Raw genomic sequence first — 23,189 nt, forward strand, 5'->3', positions numbered from 1 at the left:
AGCCGGGGCAGGGGGTAAACAGCCCAAGGCAGGCAGCAAAGAAAGGCGTGGGGCCAAGGCAAGGGGGAAAGAAGTTACAGAATCAAGAGACTGTCGAGGTAGGGGCAAAGATCATCTATTCCAACATCCATGCCTGAGACCACATTCAAGGCCTTAAACACTATCAGGGTATAGCATCTACTACCCTACCCTCCTCAGAGGTCTAGGATACCCCAAAAGCTGCTCTAATACAGCAAAAAGACACAAATACCTCTTTTAGTGTTGAGATCACATACTTACCCCAATAGACTCAGGATAATAGAGACAACAAAATAAAATACAAGGAAACTTTATTTTTCAATTTTATCAACGTTTTGCTCTGTTTTTTGTTGTTTTTTTTCATTGTTGTTTGCTTTTGTCTTCAAGCTGCTTATTAGTTGACAAGTCCGGTCAGTTTTTGTATTAAAAAGGATTTTGATGGAGGTAGCTTTGTCTCTGTCCTGGCTTTTGCTTGGTCTTGCCTGCACATTTGTCTCAGTAAACAAACTCTCAAAATAAAATTAAGAACGAAAACTGGAATTCCAGGCGGAGGCAATGAGCAATGCAGCCAGGTTCTCCATGTAACAGACATGGCGCTGGGGCCTCCAGTCACTATATACAGAGTCCATCATACATCCATCCCCCTCTCTCCTAAACACACTCCTTGCTCCAACGGGCTGGCTGCAGAGGAAGGAGTTTCTTCCCCTTCCAGAGACCTGAGCAGCAGCTTCCATGGAGGGAAACAGCACCCAGTCAGGAATGTCAGGCAGAGGGGTTGAAGTGTGAAGGGGTGAGCTAGAGGGGGGCAGGGTCACTTCAGCTTGGCCGAAAGGTCAACAGCACTGGGCCAGGAACTCACTGCTGCTGGGCCACCTGTAGGGCGAGAGAGGAGGACTTGAGACTCATGGGTTGGTCACCAGAGTCCAGCCTGGCCCACAGAGGCCCCCCTCCCCCCATAACTCCCTTACTAACCAGAGAGGGTACATACTTGCTGGGGAGGGGGTGGCGGTGGCGGCTCACTACTGCGGTTGGCCAGGCGGCTGAGGATGTTGCGCTCCGACATCTGAAGGCGCACTGCCACAGGTGGGATGCGGGCAATCGTGGCAGGCAGACGAGTCACATCTGCCTTCATGTCACTCAGAAGCTCCTCCAGCTGCTTCAGAACTACAAGAGAAAGGGACATCTGTTCGGACGGGAGAGGGACACCCCAGAGGGGACAGCACTGCTGAACACCTATCCCACCACCCTTGTTTAACACACTGCATTACCTTTGTGCAGCACAGCATTGGCTGGTTTATTCCCAGCCATTGACTCCTTGGATAGGTGCTGGTGGCTCTCAGCCAGGCATTCTACCTCTGCAAAACGTGTGTTCAGAGCCATGGATGGGTGAGATGGGTCTTCTGACATGTTCAGATAGGCAGCTCGCCGCAACTGTTCCTCGATCACCAGCGCTTGCTCCAGGAGCTACAAGGTGGTGCAGGAATGAGTCTTTCAGCAGCTGCCTGAGAGGAAGCCTTGTTTGCACACCCAGTCTCCCTCCTAATCCAATTCCCCACCATCTCATAAAGTGAGATTGTGTAGCTAAATCTCCTTTCACCAGCCAGTTTTACTGAGTAGCCCAAAACAATAAGGGCTTCATGAAGCAGTCAGATACACAAGAAAACCAGGGCACACTGTTTGATAGACTACAACAACTCCTCTAGTATTTTCATTCCTCTCAATTCTTTAAACACATGCTTTATGAAGCAAACAGGACAGAGATTACAGATAGAGCATAAAATCTTGTAAGCATTTGGAGAATCCTGTCAGTGCAGAACTTACCATTCAGTCTTTAGTCAATCCATGTTTTGCCCCAAGACTGAGACCTACATGGCTTTTACTTGATCTTAAACTACTCCCACAACTAAGCTACTAAGATACTCCCACTCCTAAAGAGGATGAAATAGAGACTGAAGGCAGCCCTTTCAGCAACCCAGAGTTCTGTTCAGGCACACAGAGTGGATTGTAGCAGAAGCTGTGATGGAAACAGCCACTTGAACCTTAAACATCTTGCTTTCCAGTTGTTCAATAAACATTTGAATAGACAGCACTGAACCAAGCTCCCCAATACCGATTCCAGAAAAAAGGGAGCTGCTATTGTGGAGCAACTGCATGATCCTGAGATATACTGCTTTTTTATATTGCCCCTAAAACAAAAGGCACTGTATAAATCTTTCACTTTTTTGGTGGAAACTCAGAAATGCAGTAACTTTTTCTTAAGAGATACAGGCAGTTATCACAGTAAAGAGAAATCCTTACCTTAAATCTCCTTGCTAAGAACTTATTTTTTATTTCCAGGAAGTTACCCCTGTTCATCTCACCCTTGAAGGGTTCATTGAGGATGGCGTAACGTGGATCATTCTGAATATCCTGCCAACGGGCATAGCCATGACTGAGATGGGATGAGCTCAGGCAAACAAAGGCAGTGAAAACGAGGGAATACACAGCCCAGGCAGAACTGTTCTCCAGAGGGAGTGGGGAAAGGAGGTACAGAGAGGGGACAAACAGGAGCCAAGGAAGAGGAATGACAACTATATCCTGCTAAGTCTTAACTATGCTGCAGGAAGCTCCCCCTCCCACCATCACTTTCACTCTTGTGAAGATAAAGCACTTGCTCACTTAACCTACTCCAGTAATATCCATAATGGTCACTTTCACCGTAATTATGTACAAGGTGGGAGAATGCATCTGTCATGGCAAGGATACTTGATAATCCCAGCTAGGAGCCAGTAGTCGTGACGCCGATGCCAGATTTCATAGGTCTTCTTGGTGACAGTTGCAGCCCGCTCTTCATTCTGCCAGAGGGAGTGTAGTTCTGGAAAGGCAAGAGACACCAGAATGGTTGGAAGTTATTTCACAAACGTAAGCAGGGGCTTATAAACAAGTTCAAGCAGATAAAGATTTTATACCAGTGAATCCACCATCTGCTATGTTGAACATGAAGCGCTGCTTTACTGCCTTCTTGTGCCTTTCATCTACTGACTCCTTCAGCATCTCTCCATTCTGCAGCATCACTACATCTCTCTTATCATCGTCCTTTTTCTCATCTGTACACACAGGAAGTCATTAAAACAAATGTGGCAGATACCACAACGAGTTGGACTCACAAGGAATCCTTGCAGAAGAAGGGTTAAGGAAAAGAAGGGAGTCATCATGCCTCACCTTTCTCATCCAGAGTAATTATAGGAGGGTCAGAAGGATTTTCAGGAGCTGCTCTGTCTTCCACTTTCTCCACATCAGCTGCAGGAAAGAAGGGGAATGTGAGATGCACAGGAACATAGCAAGTCCACAGTTTTGCTCTTCAACCAGTGAAACCCAATACTGCTCTGTAACTTCCCACCGATTTTCTACAGCCAAGCCTATTTCTTTAGGATGAAGGGCTTTGTACCTTTGCTTTCTACTTCCATTGGTTCATCTGGCCTTTCCTTCACTTCAGTTTCCTCTACTTTTTTTTCATCCGCTTCTGTGGAGTTCACTGGGGATTTTGCTTCCTGGGGCAGTGTCTCCACAGGCTGAGCACACTGCTGAGGACAGCAACCAGTGAGACACAAAGTACAATAGCGCATGACAGCAGAACACAATCACAGTCATTTGAAAAGCAGAGACACATGAAACTTTTTTTGTGAGGCCAATTCTGAAGACCAGAGAGTTATCTTCAAGTATCAATCTCAAAACTCATCTCTGCTTCAGCTAAAATGAAGAGGAGGCAGAAGTAGAGAAATTCACAAGAGAAATTACAAGGCGAAAAAGCCAAAACTCACCTCCATAGGGGCCTCTGTTTCAGTAGCAGAGGCACTGAGCTCCTTCTCTGGTTCAGATGGCTCTCCTTGCTCCTTAGCACTAGCTCCTTCTTCTACTTTTACTCCGTCTTCTATGTATTCCCCACACCAGAGCAGCACAGCAGACAAAAAGAGAAGCAAATCAGTAAGGTCTTCCCTGTTACCAAGCCCACTTTCCCTTTGCTCCCAGAGACCAGGCCATCAAAATGAAACAAACTTGACCCTCCTTTTCCTGCCCACTACAAATGCTGGGTTTCTCGCTGATGTCAGTTCATCCCAGGAAAACCAGTGTCCTCTCTTGCCTTTAAGGGCTTGCACATGTCTTTGACAGCCCTCCTAACACGAGAGTAAGCTGATCTGCGTCCACCCCTAGACCCCACCACCACAGTTCTGGTGAGGGGAACAGCCAGGATAAGGTCAGGACGCAGGGTTGTACGAGAGGGGAGCCCTCACCAGGTGGAGGAACAGGGGCAGGTGTATTTGGTTGTGTATCCCCTGGTGTTGAAGGAGTTGGAGTTTTGGGAGAGGGTGAGCTGGGCTGTGAAAGTTTCTTGTTCTCCTCTATCTCTGCCAGTTCTGGCATACTCCAACGGCCGTTCACATGCTCAAATTCCTGCACCTGCACAAGAGGAAGACAAAGACGTATCACTGGAGGAGTCACACAAAACTCATCCTACACCTACAGAGGCAGACCACTGAGCACACCACAAAAGTAGGTGTGAAAGGAGAGGCAACTCTTGAACTTGAGACCCCAGTGACTACAGCTGTACGGCCAGCAAAGGCCACATTGCTCTGCTAAGCACCTACCTTTTTGCGTATAAGTGACATGACCCCAATGCGAGTAAGGACGTGCTGTCGAGAAAGACCTTCCCGTGGGACCCCATCTGCAAAGGTCTCTGCACCATCAGCTCCAGGTTCACATAAATGGCGCATGAACAGCGAGACATAGGCCCTGCAGCAATTGAGAGACAAGCAATTAGCCTGTAAATTGCACTATCTGGAGACATGCACTGTTAGACCCCTTTCAGCACATCAGGGAAATTACCCCAAGACTCTTAACTCATAGTAAGAAGTTCTGGGGTTCCAGGGTCCTTCAAGGGAGAATTTCCTAACAGAATCATTACATACGTAGAGGACACACAGCTAGCTCAACAGTCTTGAGGAGAAACAATCATAAACCCAAGAAAGACTCTGGAAGAGTATTCATTACATGCCTGTAGGGCCATGCTATTCTTATAAAAGCATTTGCTTTTGGTGACTGAAGAGTCAGGTCCAAGTAATAAAGTTAGCAACAACTCCAGCTTATACTTCCTTCTCCCACAAAGAATCAACCAATACATTAAGGAAACGTAGTCTCCAAGAAAAGGCCCAAGTCTCATTCTTCCCCCAAAGGACTAGCTGCTGTCAGTATTCCATTCCTGCCTAATGCAGACTCACTTGAATTCTTTCTCTGACTTGCCACGGAGGTCTCGAACAAGCCACTGAGTGGTGAAGGCATCCTGAGGTGGCATTCCATAGCGCATGATAGCATTGAGGAAGGCTTTCCGCTGGCGAGCATTGAAACCCAACACCTAGAATGAAGGAGGAGACAGATACAGCGAGAAGAATACAGAAGCAGTTGGGATGCAAATGCCTTCCCTGGTACAACTTACCTCGATGTTCCCTCCCACACGGGCCAGTAAGGGAGGCAGAGGCTTATCCTTATCGTTTCTCAGGCCCTTGCGGCTAGGCCGACGAGCTGCTGAAGAAAGAAATGCAGCTAAGTAAAGAGACAATGCACAGGATATTGTTGAGCAAATATTGCCCCAGCAGGAGAGCACCACAAAACGTATAAATCTCCCAAATCAAAGTAATATAAATCTTCCGCACTCAAAGTAATCCAGGAACTCTGGCTCCAGTAGAACTTACCTTCAGACCTCTCATCAAAGTCCTCATCTCCTTCTTCAGAAGCAACTGAGTAGTCTGACTGATTATCTGACTGGTCATCCTGCCAGTCTGAAAGAAAAACAGCACGTGAGCCTGAGACACTACTCTGTTACTTCCCAACAACATATACTTGCATCTGTTTTTCCCTCAGGTTCCTGTGGATTTGTACCTCTATCCTCCTGTGAGCCATCATTGTAGTTAACTTGCTTGCGAATACGTTTGCCCTTGCCCAGATTCCTGGCCAGATCCTCCTGTTGTTGCTCATAATGGTGACGAAGCAGTTTCTCCCAGTAATCAGGATCCACTGATTCCTCCTGCTTAATAATTTCCCGTTCAACCTCCTCTTCCTCCTGCCAGAGAGGTAACAAATTTAGAGCTCTATGCTCCAAGTCCCAGCCTGTCATAACAGATATATGCTTGCTTGGCCTTAAAAGCTTCAGAGCTCAATTAACTTACAGTAATTTCACGACTACAAGCCGCACCGTTTTGACCAAAATTTTGCTCCCACACCGGAAATGCAGCTTATACTCAGGAGTGGCCAATACGTGAATAATTTTCTGACATTTTCAACCTCGGGAGTGCAAACTGCCAAGTCGAGCACCTGCCAGTAAAACTCTGCATTTACGCAGTTGTTACAAATTGGTTATTCTGTTGCGCGGTGGGTGGAGCTGCTCCATGCAGGCAGCACAGGGGGTGGGGAAGGCGGGGCAGCTCCCTCCTGCTGGCTGCGTGGCTCGGGGGGAGGCAGGGGCTCTCTCCTGCTGGCCCCACGGCTCGGGGGGAGTAGGGGGCTCCCATCCCTGCGTGCTGCCGCAGGAGCCGGGTGGCTCCATCCCCACCTCCCACCACCGCTGCGGGTGCTGGCGGGCTCTGTGCCCCTCCTGCCACCACAGGGCACCGCTGGGCCGGGGCGAGCGAGCCCAGAGGCAGCGGCGGCCGGCCCCGAGCGGCCCCACCGAGCTGGGCCACCCAGCCCTGTCGGCAGCCCCGAGCCGAGCCAGTAAACCCCGTCCTGCCACAATTCTGTTACTATTTGGCAACTTTGTTGCACCCGGGTCCTCCCTGCCAACGACAGAGCGGCTTATACTCAGGTGCAGCTTATTTATGGACAAAAAACGAAATGTTTGCCAACACCTGGCAATGCGGCTTATACTCAGTGCAGCTTGTATTCGTGAAATTACTGTAATTGATCCTCCATCACTCAGGAGAACATATTAGCTCACATCCACCTCATACTCACCCCCATCTCCTCCTCACGAACAACATACTGGGCCACCTTGAAGGAACTGAGATATTCATTCATGCCCTGAAGTTCTGTATCTTCTGTTTCATCCTGGTTCCGATCCAACAGACGCTCAATTGCTTTGTCATCATAGTGGATGACACTACTGTCCTCACCTTCTTTGTTATCCCCTGAAGAAAGAGTACAGGCACCGTTGCTGTATGGATCTCAATGGACTACAAAAGGGAATGCCACCCTAGACCCTCTTTGCAGAGCTATAATTTGCACTGTGTCTGCAGTCTCTCAACTAAATAAGGAGCCAGATCTACCCACCCCCTTCAGTTCTACTCTCAAGCACTCACCCCCCTCAGTAGCCTCATCCTTGAAGAGCTCTTCAGTGCCAAATTTGAGAATGTCATCAAGCTCCTGTTTGGACATGGAGCCTGTTTTGGAGCCCAACCCTGGTCTCACTACCAGATGAGTTAGCATCATCTTCTTCTTGGCCACCTGAGTGATACGCTCCTCCACTGAGGCCCTTGTCACAAAGCGGTATATCATCACTTTCTTGTTCTGTCCAATTCTGTGTGCACGGCTGAAGGCCTAGAAAAGAGATGTGCTCAGAACAATCTAGAGCTGTACAAGCAGTAGTGTGGTATACCCCACCTACCTCCAGAAGCTTCCCACCTACCTTCACATTGGCTCTTAGCATTAGTGAAGGCTGTGCCCTAGAAGATCCCTCCACTATTTCACTTCCCATCCGCACTTCTCTAATTTTGCATATTTCTAGAGGGGAAGCCTTACACTCCTTCACTCTTTCTGATAATTTCTCCTCTTTCTCAGGATTACTCCATAATGAGTGATCTCATTCAGGCTCACCTGGATATCATTGTGGGGGTTCCAGTCTGAATCGTAGATAATCACAGTATCTGCTGTGGCCAAGTTAATACCAAGACCCCCAGCTCGAGTTGAAAGCAGAAAGCAGAACTGCTGAGCTCCAGGAGCTTAGATTAAAAAAAAAAAAAAAAGTAATCAAGGGAGTGTGCTGTACTCAAAGAAGTATTTGTAACTGACCCACATCACGTGACAGGGAATTGCTACTAATTTAAGATTCCAAGAAAGCAACAGAAGACATGGTACAAAACAATTCCATGATGAGCACTAAGTACACACAAGGCAAGCTTTCATTTCAGAGAAAGAGTAGGAGACTATATACCATTGAAGCGATCAATAGCCTCCTGACGCATGTTCCCTGTGATTCCTCCGTCAATCCGCTCGTATTTGTACCCTTCATGTTCCAAAAAGTCTTCTAGAAGGTCCAACATTTTGGTCATCTGCATATCAGAAAAATACCACCACAGAGGAGTGAAGGACAAGTGGATACCAGATCAACAGACTTCTTTCTCAGAAAAAGTATTCCAGGCCTAAAGGTTTTTCTCCATATACCTGAGAGAATATGAGCACTCTATGACCTCCTTCCTTCAGGTTCTTTAACATCTTCTGGAGCAGCAACAGTTTTCCAGAGGCTCGAATAAGTGCACTACCATCATACATGCCATTTGGCATTTTTGGAGCTTCCTAAAAAGAAAATGAGAGAGGGAGAATAAGGGGCAAGGGATAAAAAAAAGCTTGAAGGAATGTAACTTCATCCTAGTCCCTAGCTAATGCTGGCTCACACCTGGTCACTTAGCTCGGCACAACCACATATCACAATCACAACCACATACACTGCCTGTATGAAACATTAGTGCTGGATAAGAAATGGCCTTCCAGCATGTTGGGTCTAAATAAAGACAGGATAAAAAAAACCACACAGAAGCCAAAACAGAGACACAGGAATTCCTCCATGTCCCACCTAAGAAGCTAACTGGCTTCCTGATAACAGCCAGCAGAGAATTTGCTTATACAGAGTAAGTGACTGGACATACCATAGCAGCCACAGGAAAGAGGTAGGGGTGGTTACAGCACTTCTTCAGATCCATAACAACATTGAGCAATGAGACTTGGTTACCACCACCCCGTGCATTCAGTGCCTCGAAGTTTCTTGTCAAAATGTATTTGTAATATTTCCTGGAAACAAAAAAAGAAATAAAACTCAGACAATTGTCTTGAGCATGGCTAACCTAGTCTTTTCTTGCTAAACTCTGCATAGTTTCTGGCATTACCTGCCAGCTACTTAAGCTCTGCCAGTGGCACTCACTATCTCTTTATTCCTTAAACCAGACTACAAGATTAGTCCTTCCTCTGCTCTAGTGCAGCCCATTGTACACAAAACCATGCAGAGTAAGGATAAGGCTGTTGCAGCACATCCTCTTTGGAACTGCAGAGCAGAGAAACAGTAGCTCAGCAGCAGGTGCTCTCTTCATCCCCACACTCACTTCTGCATGGGACTGAGTTCCACTCTGACAATGAGTTCAGTCTTAGATGGCATATTCTTGAAAACATCAGCTTTGAGACGCCTCAACATATGTGGGCCCAGCATGTCATGCAGTTTCTTGATCTGATCTTCCTTGGCAATATCTGCAAATTCTTCTAGGAAGCCCTCCAAGTTACTGCAGGGAAACAGACACTCAGCAAACAGCACAAACGAAAAAGAGCAAAAGAGCAAGTAAAGGGAAAGGAATGACAAGACAGACAAGGCTGACTTGCACCGCAAGACATACTGGAATCTCTCGGGTGTCAGGAAGTTCAGCAAGTGGAACAGTTCTTCTAGGTTGTTCTGCAGGGGAGTTCCTGTAAGCAGCAGCTTGTGCTGGAGGGAGTAACCATTCAGTACACGGAAAAACTGGAGAGAACAGAGAAGAAATTGGGAAAATAAACCAAAACACACACACAAATACAACAAAGGCTTATTAAGTCATAGGCTTACAAAAAAGAATCTAGATAGAAAGTTGACAGCAATCCAGGGTTCAATTTAGATCACATCAGCTGTTTGGACAAGAGTTCCAAGTAGCTCACATTCCAGTCAGGATTACTAGACTGATCTTATTTGGATCATTGTTTTGCATAGCTACACCATGACTGCAGCAATTCCTTTGAGCCATTAGGTAATAGTAGGTTTCCTTTGCTCCTATAAGTTACAATCTCTTTCAGACCACAAATAATTTCTAGACTGCTGTATACTATGTATTTTTTCTTGCTATATTAGTGTTCCACATTCCTTCAACTACTCTGCCTTGAGAATTCTAGAAATAACTAAGTCACCCTTCCTATTCATATCACTCCTGGCAGTGTTCCAGAGCTCTGAACAAGCAGAGGAGAAAAAGAGCTAAGGGTTTGCCAATGTGTCTTAAAGGTAATTTGCACTGGTTTTCACAACAATGAATTAATTCCAGACAGATGTAGTGAGCAGTTAAAGTACTGCACTGAAGAGCACAAGTATAACATGTTCACCTGCACAAATTGACAGTAAAACAGTAATTTATTTATGAGCTTGGCCATTTCTTTGCTTATCTTACACTTAGCATGATACAAGGTCACACTTAATGAAAGCAGCTTTACTAGATGGCAAACAAAAACCAAATCACTTATGTTTTAGTTATTGCACCAGAAGAGTACAGTAATTTCACGACCATAAGGCGCACCGGACTATAAAGCGCACCCCCCAGGAGTCGGCAAAATTTGCAACTTTGTAGATCAGATAAGGTGCACTTTTTTTTGCAGCGAGGCTCCGCCCCCAGCTCCCCCCGCACGGTTGCTGGCCGAGGCCCCGCCTCAACCCGGCAGCCATTGGCCCCCAGGCCTGCCTCCACCCGGCAGGGGCAGTGCCGTGAGCCACCGGGCCCACCTTCACCCGGCAGCCATGGGCCCCTGGGCCTGCCTCCACCCGGCAGGGGCGGTGCCGCAGGCCCCCTGGTCCACCTTCACCCAGCAGCCATGGGCCCCCTGGTCCGCCTTCACCCGGCAGCCGTGGCACTGCCGGCTCCCCCCATGGCTCACAGCTCACACTTCCAGTTTGGCAAATTTCGCAACTTTGTACATCAGATAAGGCGCACTGGACTATAAGGCACACTTCTGGGTTCGAGGGAAAATTTTAGTCAAAAGGGTGCGCTTTATAGTCATGAAATTACTGTACTTCTAGTGGCCTCCACAGGGATTTATCTATGTAGTTATAGTTAAAAATATTCTTATTTTGGAATCAAATGTGGAAGTTACTAATTATATTTGCAAAACTTTAGGAGTTAACCCAAATCTGTCAAGAAGCATCTGACCTATCTATCTTGTAGCCAAACACCTATAAGCTGTTCTTACAGGACAGAAAACTGCTGTAGAAAAAGATTTAATGGTTCTGCATAGTGTCAAAGTGTAACCTTGAGCCTTTACATCCTCTTTCAATTAATGAATATTAATAGTAAGCATTCATTCCTACTTCCAACAGTTTTAGTGCTAAGCATAGAATGGCATCCAGTCTTAGTGCCTACAATAAAACAAGATCTAGAAACTGAACTGCAAGCACAGTTCTGGTGTCTCAGGAAGATGCCTCATGCCAAGATCCAAAACACTAAAGCCATTTAAATAAACAAAAAAAGAAATCAAGCAGCAATTTTGTCTTACAGTCTCCAAGAACCTCTAAAACCAGCTTTCAAATAATTGGGTTTTGCATACTGAGCATTAGAGTCCAGCTGAAGACAGACAAATCAATACCAGAATTAAGGCACAAGGTCTAGGGAAGGGCTGGATTAAGAAAGTACAGTCAAGTCTACTCAATTCAAACAAGCTTAGATAAGGTGCAGCCTCATACTAAAGCAGCTATATGGCTTTTAGCACCTACCTAGGCATTTTTGAACACCTCTGCCCACTTTCAACTTCTCTAATACCTATTTAGTTCTGCTACAAAGCCAAATGAACGGCAGACAGTAAGCCTAATCTGGAAGCAGGACAATTCTGCTCATGGAGCATGTTTTATTCCCAGTGTGGTAAACCTTTTCAGAATAGAGGTGGTGCAGGAATGTGATCTGCTTTCAGAAAAGTCACTTTGTATTAGACAGCAACAACCACATCCAGGTTTTTCTGTTTTTCAGTCTATACCAATTGCCTATTCACCTGCATCTTGGCACCGCCATCTGTTGAAACCATGTGGGGCAGTGATCTTTATCTTTTCCATGACCCATCCTTCCTCCAGGGAGATATCATCTGTTAATGGGCCATTGACTCCCACTGTATTACTGATAAAATTACATCATCCCATTTTGAGATGCTCCACCCAGGGGGAGGAGCCAAACATTTCCTACCTAGATAAAAACTGAGATTGGGAATGTCAGGGCAGCCTTTTTCCACTGGATTCCAGAGGAAAACCAAACCTTTCCACTGGACCTTCTGAGGAAAACTGCACCCTTCTACAGGATCATTACTGAACCACATCTGTCACTGCAAGAGGATTGCAGCCAGCATTTTACCAGACGTCTACCAACACTCTGCCTGACGGGGTGTCAGGCTGTATTCTGACTCTGTCAGTGTTTTGGGCTTGTTTTCTTTTGTATTACTGTACTTTAATTTTTCCTAGTAAAAAACTGTTAATCCTATTCCCATATTTATGCCTGAGAGCCCCTTAATTTCAAAGTTATAATAATTTGGAGGGGGTTAGTTCACATTTTCCATTTCAAGAGAGGCTCCTGCCTTTCTTAGCAGACACCTGTCTTTCAAACCCAGACAACCTGGAAAGAAAGCTGTTTTAATATCAGTGATCTGTATAAGTTGTTGCCAATGATGACTGATCTCCAAATGCAGGCTGTTGATTTTTCCTTCTAATAACACATCAAATTTACTACTGAACAAATGACTAAGAGCTGTCCCCTGCAACATATGCCACGCCCACAAACCACCTATGCTTCTCTGTACCTTAGACTGATTGTTCTTCAGTCTGTGAGCTTCATCCACAATGAGACAGGCCCAGTCAATAGAGCCTAGTATGGCCATATCAATTGTGATCAATTCATAGGAAGTGAGAAGCACATGGAACTTGACAGCAGCCTCCTTCTGCAAAGGAAAAGAATGAACATGTAATGGGATAGAGGAAGCATTGTTCCTCCATCAAGTTATCCTGATAAGCCCTGGTCACCAGCACATCAAGATTTGAAAATGTCGCCCAAACCAGCCTTTTAATTCCCTATTGTTCTCAACACATATATAAGTATCCTCAACCCCCCTCAGTACCTGCTACTTTTGGACAGATACCAAATACTCTAACAGAGATATTTAACAAGTAAGTAGTGAGTAGAGGCATGTTTAGAGAATTGAGATTTTGAGATCTGGAGAAGAGTGTCTCATCACAAAGCTAAGACTGCAAAAGATAAATAGTTTACCATGGAATTTTAAATTACTATTAGTACTTAAGGCTGTCCCATTTCAAAGGAAGGAAATTAATCTATCTGCCTCTGCCATTGAAAATGCTTTAGCTCCCATCTTGGTTTTACTAGGAAGACTCAAGTTCCACAAAAAGCTGCCACCTAGGTCAGGCTCTTCCTTCCTGTCTGGGCACAAAATGCAGTTTCTCATACGTTTGGGTTACGGCCTGTCAGCCAATTCCTCAGGATGAAGAAGTTCATACTTTTCTTTTGTATATTTGTCTTTTACACACAGTGACAATTCTGACATCAACTCAGATCCGTAAAGATGCACAACTTCACAGGTTAAGTAGGGAAGACAGAGGGACTTGCCTAGGGTTAAGTGATACTTTAGTCAACTATCTTTCTCCAGTACTGAAACGCTTCAGATTAGCGGAAGTGTTTAAACAGTCTACACCAAAAGTCTAAACACCCACTTGTGATCAATTTGCACTTATTTCCCCTTGAACTACAAGCATAATCAGGTCCCAGGGTCAGCAGAATATCTGAATCTCAGCCACTGAAAGTCAGTCAAGTGCATCTCAATTCAGGTTTGTGTTACAGCAGAGTTCTGTACCTTCATTCTGGATGCTTTTTTGCCTCCACGTATGGCATTATCCTCAAAAGTGAACTCATTCTCACGGATGATGGCCCGGCTGTCTTTGTCTCCAACGTAGGTCACTACATACATATCCGGGGCCCACATCTCAAATTCTCGTTCCCAGTTGATGATTGTGGACAGTGGTGCACTCACCAAGAAGGGACCCTTTGAGTGGCCCTACAAATAAAGTCAGTAAGAGCATTAGATGACTGCAATCACTAATACAGGCAGAATTTCCCCCGGCAGCTACCTCCCAGCTCTCACCTCTTTGTATAAGGAATACAGGAACACTGCTGTCTGCACAGTCTTTCCCAGACCCATTTCATCAGCCAAGATTGTATCTGTGCCCTGAGCCCAAGAGAAGCGCAGCCAGTTGAGTCCTTCCAGTTGGTAGGGATGCAAGGTCCCCCCTGTTACATCGAGGTACTCCGGTTGCCGGTCATACTTTACTGTTGGCTATAGTGGAAAGGAGGTAGAATTGGAATCCTTTTACTCACTTAGACAACTGACAAGAGTCCTTTCTTAGCCACCTTTATATTCACTAGTAGAGATAAGGTTTCACAGATGACAACCAGACTAGCACCAAATCCAATTTCCAAATAGCCACAGGCATCCAAGAAGAAGGCATTTTTTTGTAAAACCCTTCCACCAAGAGCTAGGGAGCCTGACCCAATGCACATGGTGGACCCTTGTCTGAAGGCTGTCTAATGCCATTTATTCTTCGGGCTATGAGAGAGCTCTAAACCATATGCTGGCCACTCTTCAGTTTGCTATTTACCTACAGGCACCCCGAAATAAGCAGCTCTATCAGATGGCTCCAAAGCAAAAAACCCAGTAACTTACATCTACTGTGGGAGTCTCAGGGGGCCTTTCCAGTTTCCGCATCTTCACTTTCTTTAACTTCTTACCAGGCCTGCCCTCTTCACCTCGCATCAGCTCCCTAGGCAGACATGGTCCCAAGTACACAAGTTTAATGGCTTTTTATTAACAGATTGAAAGGAAACTATTGCAGAGGATAGGAGGGCAATCACCCAACTCAAACAGGCTCAAGAAAACAGGGCTGGAAGCTTCATGAAGTGGTAGAGAGGCACAAGGTCCCTGCCCAAAGGCATAAGGACTCAGCAACAAGAAGATGCTTCTTGCCCATTTCCATTTATTAATCCAGCCAGTGCTAGAGGCTGACACACTGCAGTACTTTCTCTTGAGGGAAGGTAAAGGCAAACAACCTCTAGATACTTCTCCTACCTGTGATTCCAGTAGGCTTGCTTGTAGAGGTCATAATCTTGAATATCCACATCTTCGCTTTCCCAGGATGCCTGGTCATAGGGTAGGTCTCTCCATTTAATCAAATAGTGGACATTCCCCTTCTTATCAACACTGCAGAAGAAACCAGTAAGCCTCAAGCACAGTGAAATGGCAGTATTCCTCCAACTCATTCACATGGAAGGGAAGAACTCTCAGTGAAGCAGCAGAAACAGAACAATAATGCCTGTCATACCAACAAAGAACCCCCACTATTTCTCCCAGCCATACTGTAGTTTAGCTCATCCCCTCTCCCTTAGCCCTGCTTAAGGTCTTTGTTGAAAATCCTCTTTGTTACATCCCCTACCTATGATTAAGGATCCTATGGATCATCATCCACTCTGGCTTGATCCCGTATCGATAGAAACGCTCCTCCATCTCAGCGTATTTGGGGTCCTTGTTTTTTCTCTTTCGACTTTTCTCTTCTTCCCCTCCAAAGTCTCCCGAGGGTGGCTCATCCATATCATTTTTGCGTTGGTAGTTACGAAACATCACCTGGCAGTGCAACTCCAGCTGCAGTCAGGACACAAGCAGTCAGTAGGTGTTTCAGCCTCAACTGCCCACCCTTATGCCATGGTTAGGTTCCCCCACTCACCTGCAACTCTGACACCCAGGAGCAGTGCCAGTAGGACATGCCCTGCCATTTGACAAAGAACTGCCTTTCAGGTCGACCCTCCAGAGGCTTCGGGGGTGGAGCATTAGGGTCTGCATCAGGAGGACGTGGTGGTGCAGGCCCAACTGGGGGCTGACCCCATTTCCAGATCAAGATCTTCTGCACCTTTCCTTTCAAAGCTGGGCACTGGGAATTTAGAAAGAGCTTTATGTATCACTGTGTATGCACTCTAACAAGGAAGTACTGAAGAGCAGAAACAGTCACTTATATGGTTTCACTACGCAGATAGAATTTGCTAGGTTTGACAAGCCCAGTAGTCTGCCCAAGTACAACTTCATTGAAAGTTTGTGCAAAAATTATTTTGCTGTAGAACTAAGGGCCCAACATAAGCAGCTTTTTTTTGTCCATCACCTTTAGGTTTTTATCACCTAATGAAAGCAATTAACACCATTTATACTACCTGTTTCAAGAACTTTCTGGAAAAGCATGGTATTTCTCCTAACCATCTACTAAGAAAGGTCTTAGCATTACAAATCTTACAACAGTGCAAAACCAGTTTGTCTCAGCATCAGTTTAAATTACTCTAAGCACTGAATTCGCTTGCATTTATTCTCCTGCTTTTACAAACATACAGGAGCCCAAAAAAGCGATCCTTGGCATGCTGGACCAAAAACTGCCCAACTACCCCGCATATAGACAAATCTCATGAGACCCAAAGGCTGTAGCCTGGTTCTTCCCACTGTCTGGAGAAAGCTATCAATCAAGGCACAATACAGCTACAAAAAGTCAGGCCTTTGAGCTTTATGACAAAAGTTATGAGGAGACGGTCCTTAAAGAACCATGTATTTCCACATGGTGATCCAAAGGAATTAAATCAATCACTTCTTGCAGCAATAGTAGAATGGTACTAGCAGAAACTCACAGTGCAGCGAGGACACAGCCATTCTCCATTGGGAATCTCAGGCAGTGGGGGATTCAGACAGTGGATGTGATAGGAGGAAGGACAGGCATCACAGCACAGCAACTCTCCTCCATCCTTGCAGACTCTACAGAACTCCATATGGTGGTCATCCTCTTCCTCAGCATCCCCCACTACATCCTCCAGTATTTCCTCACCTTCAGAGTTATCCTCCTTCGCTTCCCACTGAATTCCCTCTTTTTCCTATGGGAAAGGGAAATCAGAAAAACAAAGTGATTATTTCACTACTACAGAAATAGCCCTAAGTCTCTTGACATGACCCCTCATACATGATCTTTTGCACCATTTGGTGAATCCAATACTCACACAGTGTGGGCAGCTCCATTTGCCCTCTGGAGCTTTCTCCATATCTGGGTCCAAGCAAACCATGTGGTAGGCACGAGGGCAGGTATCACACAATATAATTTCTCCTCCCTGCTGGCACACCTCACAGTAGTCCTGATGATCAGTCTCATAGCCATCCACAGCCACTGTGGAGTCCTCCTCACCTGCAGGGGGTGATGAGTTACTGTAGTACAAGCCACAGACACAGGTTTCCTACAGCCAGGGAGAGTATTCTCCCAACAGCTTCCATAGCCATCTAGAGATCCAGAACACAAAACTCTTACTCTATATAAGTAAACAGGGTGAAAAGAACTCGAAACAGGAGCAGAAACTTTGTGCCCCCTTCCATCCATGAAATAGAAGGTACAGTTAAGGCCAGGAAAACTCAGCACTGCACCTGTTTTCCTAACAGAACTCCTGAAAGAACTTCTGAAAACCTTTTCCTTATTCAAAATAATATCAGGTTCTTCTTTCACAATCAATTCTCCTTCAAGTATGCGGTTAGACATCAAAACTCCACACAGACATCCCTCTAATCTTTCTACACACTTAGCTGTGTGCTCATCTTCAACTGTTGGCAACTATCTATACCTTTCTTTTTCTTCTTCCCAGCCTTGAGTTTTTTGCGACTGCGGCTACTACGGCTTGTAGACCCATCTGAAACAGAGTAGCTGTTGATGCTCGCATCATCAAAGTCAGACTCCACATCCAGATCATCATCTTCACTCTGAGGTAGGTAAGAGAAAAGCTTTGTTACTCAGACACACATGCTGAGCAGCAATCATACAAACCCCAGCACTACTATCACATCATGACCTCCTCCTCCTCACAAGGTCAAGAAAGGAGCATCACTTACTGATGATCTTTTACGCTTGGAGCCAAATCCTCCCAGTTTGATTTTCAGTGGTGCCACCTTCTTTGTTTTAGGTTTCTTGATATCAGGGATACGAGGACTGGCCTTTGGCTTCCGCCTGGCATTGGGTCCTGGGAACACAGGAGGCAGAGTCAAAAGGGCTACTGCCTTGACACCACTCATGTTCTATCCTCCTGCCAGACTCTTCATCTCACCTTTGCCCTCCTTTGTCTTGGCTTTCCTGAGTGGCACATCTACAGGGGGCTGCGGCAAGACAGCATCCACATTTGTCACCATACTCTCAACTACTGCAACAGCTGCAGCTGCAGCAGCTGCCACAGATGCACCTGAACTTCCCTTGAAGGGGTTGTTTGTGCTGAACTCCCTCCATTTGGCTCCCAGTACCATCATCATCTTCGACACTGCTATTTTAGGGTTCTTGGCTGCGATAAGTGGCCTGTTTATAGTTAAGGAAGGAAGGAAAGGTTACCAAACCATGCTAAAATCTAGATTATTCCTCCCCCACCAGCACCTCTATCAAACTACATTCCTTTCTAATCTCTGATCTCAAAAACCAATTAATCTCCCCATTCTAATACTTCACTCTACGTGAAAGATGGAAATGGGGGCTTGGAAAAAATAAATGGAATTTAGCATAATAAGCATAATAAGGAAAAAGGGGACTGGGAGGACTTGCATCATCTCAATGAGCAAAAACAAAAAAGCTGGGGATCAATTATTTTACTGGTGCTTCAGTTTTCATTCTGGGTACTACACTACTGTGCACTGAGGTTCCAAAATCAAGGAATCCAAAATCTTGTCCAATCTCTTTTTTTGTTCCCAAGTAATTTCAAGTGTAGGCTTGCAGCTCACCTGACAAACTGGCTGAAAGCTTTGTAGTTGGTGAGTGTGCGGTAATCCTCCTCTGTGAAAATGTGATCAATATCCTCCATGCCCCAATCTTCCAGGAGTTGAGCAGATGACTTTGGTTCCTGTGAAAAGAGAATCATGGCAACTCTGAGCAGAGCTTCCACACATATTCCACAGATGACCCAGGGAATTTTTTTCCTCTGCATCCACTTATCACTAACATAGGACACAGCGGCAATAGCAGAACAGTGGAAATGGGAAAAGTATTTGGATTCAATATAAATACCATGTGTGCTTAAAGCAGTAGAGAGGGCAAGTCAAGAGGGGCAAGACTAGACAGTCCCAACTCCCTGTGCAATCACAAAGGGAGCACACAATGATCCCCCAAATCAGATATATGGGAATGAGAAGCAGGCAGTCAGCAGGGTAGCTTGTTACCTTTGAGTCATCATCTTCTTCCTCCTCTTCCTCCTCCTCTTTGCGCTTGGTTTTGTTTTTCTTTTCCTTCTTGGGTCCTAATTTCTTCTTTTTTTTCTTTCCAGGGGTGTAATCACTGCCCTCACTGTCAGAGCGCAGAACCTCTTCTTCTTCCTCCACAAACTCATTCCCCTCACCAGAGCTGTCCCCCAGCTGGGAATGGAGGGAGAGATCAGGGCATGAGAAAATACCCTGGATAAACACTAAACTCCACTCTCTCCCCAAGCTCTATAGGATTCATTCAAAAGATTGCTGCTATTGGCCAACAACAGCAGTAAGCACCCTCATCCTACATATTCATATTTTGGAGTGTGACCTTAGGCATTCTTTTTCTTACCTCCTTCTTCTGACGCTTGCTGAGCTTGGGCATTTTGGGTTCCTTCAGTTTCTTGGGCTTCTTCTTCTTCTTGATTTTGGGAGTGTCAGCCTCTGACAGAAGCTCTTCTTCTGGCTCTTCTTCAGGTTCTAGATGTGAAGAGGTAACATATCTCATTCAACCCCCATCTGCACATAATAGTACAGCCAGCCTCCCTTCATAGAGATTAACTTGTCTGCTTCTTGCTACACTCTTACAAACAGAGGTGGTTACAACTATTATTGTTCACAACAGATACCACCGAACATGGTTTACCCCCTCCCAACACCAATTTCCACACTTGCTTCTCCAAGCAGAAATGCACTCAGAATTTGGGGACAAGAAGTTTGCCATAACCCAACAAGAAGAGCATAAAACAGATGCCATCTAAAGGGGGCAAAACAGCAAATACATTTGACAATCTGAGTAGGATACTGTTTTAGTCCATAGATCTCCAGGAAAGAAACCATCTAGCTTCTTTAGCAGTATAGAATATCCTACAGCTGCATGCAAAATACAAGCCAGTAAGCCGCTACTTTTCTTCCTCCATAGGAAAGTTGTTACTCAGCAACTCTATTCTGATCCAGATTAGACAGAACCTTCCCCCAGCCCCAGCAGCTAGCAAGCTGACTGTGTGGCCAGAACACACGCCAGTTCCCCAGCACCAATACACACCTCCATCTGTGTGCCCCCGTTCCCTGGTTGCCCTTGGCCCGAGGGGCAGGGGCAGCCAGACAGCCCTTCCTTCTCCTTGTGGCAAGCTGCAGGAGCAGCGCGGCCACCCGCCCTCCCCTGCCGCCCCGCCCACTGCACACAGCCAGAGTCACTCCTTCTCCCTTCAAGGGAAAATGGCCTCCTGACCACCCGAGCTGGGCAGGATGGAGGAAGCCACAGGTCAGAGGAGCTGCCGCAGCCGAGGTTGAAATAGCAGAGACAGAGTCTCAGAACCTGGAGTCCCGTGTCTGGCCCCTGCCACATTCCCAACCAATGGATGTCTCTGCTCCCACGGTTCTGCAACACCAGGTCCTTCAAGGATCACGCATCTTCTCCCCCAAGTTCTGATTCAGAGCCTCTAATAACCCACCCTTTTCAAAGTATCACCTAAACCTCTCAATTATGTGATTTTACCAGGTTTTTTTCATAAAGATTTTCATTATTGATAGTCCCATTCTGCCCAAGATCTCAGAGGTGCCAGAAAACTCCAGAGACAAGGTTTAAGGAAAAAATGTCAAACAAACGAAAATCTGGAACAAAACTCCACAACACCATCTTCCCTTCTCCAGTTACATTTCTCCTATATGACACTACAACACTCCAGTATGAGTTAGTAGGAAATCCTGCACTTGTCCTACAATTGACTACATACATCACTCCTTTTTCACAAGGAAGTGAAGAATCCAAATGCATGTCCACAGAGCAGGTCATCAACAGCAGCAGCAACAAAAAAAAAGCAAACCAGACAAATTCCTAGGGCTCTAACTCAAGCCTCATGTTGATGATGAGGATGCAAATACAAGGCAAAAAGCAAGATACAAGGACTGAAAAAAAAACAAAGGTGAGCAAGCAGCACAGAGCAAGAACCACAAGAAACCTCAATAATTGGGTGTGGTGATGAAGGAAAGTGGGTCATGCAACAGCCCAGGGCAGTTTTCTCTGGATGTCAGCTGGTCTGAGTTCCCAGATGAAAGCAAGTAACCTGCCCTTTCAAATACTATCACCTCTTCCCCCTCCCCATTCATGAAAATTGAAACTCGCAAGCATTTTAATACCCTGTCAGAATTGGACACTGCCTCCACCCTCTACACCTCCTCCAAGCAGAGGCCCTGACAACCTGCAATGGCTAGGAACAAAGTCAGCTCCAGCTGACACAAAGCTGTGAGCCTCTCACTTCAAGTAACCCTGGGACTCAGATATCAAAAACATGCACATGACTTGCAGCAAAGAAAAAAAAATTACATTCCTCAACACATCATGCATTTCACATATTCAGCTTGAGAGCAACATTATCCCCACTCCACATGCATGCCCTGCAGGCTCGGCATACCTGGATGCTGGGGAATAGCGTTGTTCAACAAGATCTCCATCTCATCATCATCACTGCCCCCTGAGCATGGTGATGGAGACCCAACGCCCGAAGCCATGTCCTCCACACTGGGGGAGGCCTGGGCTTACACAGATTGTCGTCTTCTTGCCAGTCTAGCCAGCACTTCATTGAAAAGAAACAGAGAAAGTTACAGCGAATCTGAACTTCGTTTTCCCAAGCAATAGTGCTACTAAGAGGATCTGTGAGAAAGCTTAGACAGCAACTTTACTGGCTTTGGAGCCGCTGGATAATAGAAACAGTGGCAGCAAGTATCAATTTAGAGTTGTGATAAAATAAGCTCCGAAAACACTAGATATTAAACTGAATCAGCAACTCATCTCTACTGAGGAGGCCGAAACAGCTATCCTATAGGAAAACTCTCTCGTCCTCTGCAGCCGGGTGCCCTCGGTTTTTTTTGCCTTGGGCCGGGAGAAGGTAGCAGGGAAAGCAAGGTAGCCGGGCTTCCAAGGGAGCCCTGGAGCGAGTGGGGTGGCTGTCAGCGCGGTGCCCTGGCCAGCAGTCCCAACCCGCCCCGGGCTGGCACTGCAGCGCCAGCACTGCCCCTGCCCGGCCGCACACAAAAGGCCGGGCGGGCTCGGCAGCCCCGCTCAGCCGCCCCCGCCCGGAGCGGGGCTGCGCGGCGCAGGGCGGGGGCGGGGGGCACCGTCTCCCGGGCGGGGGCGCGGGGCGGGGCCGGGGAAGTCCGGCGGGCGTGCGGCGAGGGGCCGCCGTTCCCCGGGGGCCGGCGCAGGCCTGGGCTGCGGGCACCGGCAAGGCGGTTGTAGGGCGGGAGAAGAGAGGCCAGACCTGTCCTACGGCCACCCGGGCAGGGGGACGGCGCGTCCCCGGAGGAGCTGCGGCCGGAGCCGACGGGGCAGCCGGCGGAGAGACACGTCTGCTGGCCCGGACGCCCCGGCTAGGCGGCAGATGGCCTTGCCCACCCTCGTTCCCTCCCAGCTCCTCACCCGGCTCCTGACCCCGGCTCCTCTCTCGCCGCTGCCGCCGCTGAAGGGAAAATGGCTCCGGCCGCGGCACCGCCTCTTAAAGGGGAAAAAAAAACCCCCGGCTAAGCCCCGCCCTCTCCCGCCTACATCCCATAATATGCCCCGGGACCCCGACAACAGGCCCCGCCCCCATCTCCCGGGCAAACACACACCCCCTTCCCCCCCCCTCCGCAACATCCCATAATACTCACCCTCCCTTCAGAACTTCCCACTCACTGCCCGGCCCGGCATCCCATAATAATAACCACCCCTCCCGCCGGTAACATCCCATAATACTGTCCCCCCCCGCACCTTCACCCCGAGAAACATCCCATAATACTCCCTCACGCGCGCACCCCTTCGCTCCGGCATCCCATAATACTGACCCCCACCAAGAAACATCCCATAATACTGACCCCGAAACCCCCCCCTCCTGCCCCGCGGG

At 46.9% G+C, this 23,189-nt stretch overlaps 1 protein-coding gene and 1 non-coding gene across 8 annotated transcripts; both read right to left on the bottom strand.

Moving 5' to 3' along the window:
* Positions 1–312: 312 nt before the first annotated feature.
* On the bottom strand, positions 313–22,801 carry CHD4 (chromodomain helicase DNA binding protein 4). 7 transcript variants are annotated; one of them, XM_033051768.1, is made up of 40 exons: positions 22,727–22,801; positions 21,723–21,884; positions 19,661–19,788; positions 19,285–19,476; positions 18,850–18,968; positions 18,192–18,433; positions 17,980–18,107; positions 17,715–17,850; positions 17,106–17,287; positions 16,743–16,982; positions 15,803–16,006; positions 15,515–15,720; positions 15,151–15,282; positions 14,749–14,845; positions 14,170–14,361; positions 13,882–14,082; positions 12,820–12,957; positions 9,645–9,766; positions 9,360–9,533; positions 8,910–9,051; positions 8,428–8,559; positions 8,198–8,315; positions 7,861–7,985; positions 7,347–7,584; positions 7,003–7,175; positions 5,932–6,112; positions 5,745–5,855; positions 5,489–5,577; positions 5,274–5,407; positions 4,644–4,788; positions 4,290–4,455; positions 3,819–3,928; positions 3,446–3,581; positions 3,220–3,297; positions 2,967–3,104; positions 2,764–2,872; positions 2,317–2,449; positions 1,287–1,482; positions 1,007–1,182; positions 313–891 (listed from the first exon to the last, which is right to left on the bottom strand). In XM_033051768.1, the coding sequence occupies exons 2-40, from the start codon at positions 21,817–21,819 to the stop codon at positions 874–876; spliced, it is 5,778 nt and encodes a 1,925-aa protein (XP_032907659.1). In that variant the 5' UTR covers positions 21,820–21,884; positions 22,727–22,801; the 3' UTR covers positions 313–873. The 7 variants fall into 7 exon arrangements, with proteins under 7 accessions (XP_032907659.1, XP_032907665.1, XP_032907664.1 ...); XM_033051774.1 differs by having other exon boundaries at positions 5,489–5,574; positions 5,745–5,831; positions 22,727–22,799; XM_033051773.1 differs by having other exon boundaries at positions 3,446–3,578; positions 5,745–5,831; positions 22,727–22,799.
* Positions 4,124–4,262, bottom strand: LOC116993251. Its single transcript, XR_004417241.1, has one exon.
* Positions 22,802–23,189: the final 388 nt, after the last annotated feature.

This window comes from Catharus ustulatus, chromosome 2, assembly GCF_009819885.2.
Source record: "Catharus ustulatus isolate bCatUst1 chromosome 2, bCatUst1.pri.v2, whole genome shotgun sequence".
Classification (NCBI taxonomy): Eukaryota; Metazoa; Chordata; class Aves; order Passeriformes; family Turdidae; genus Catharus; species Catharus ustulatus.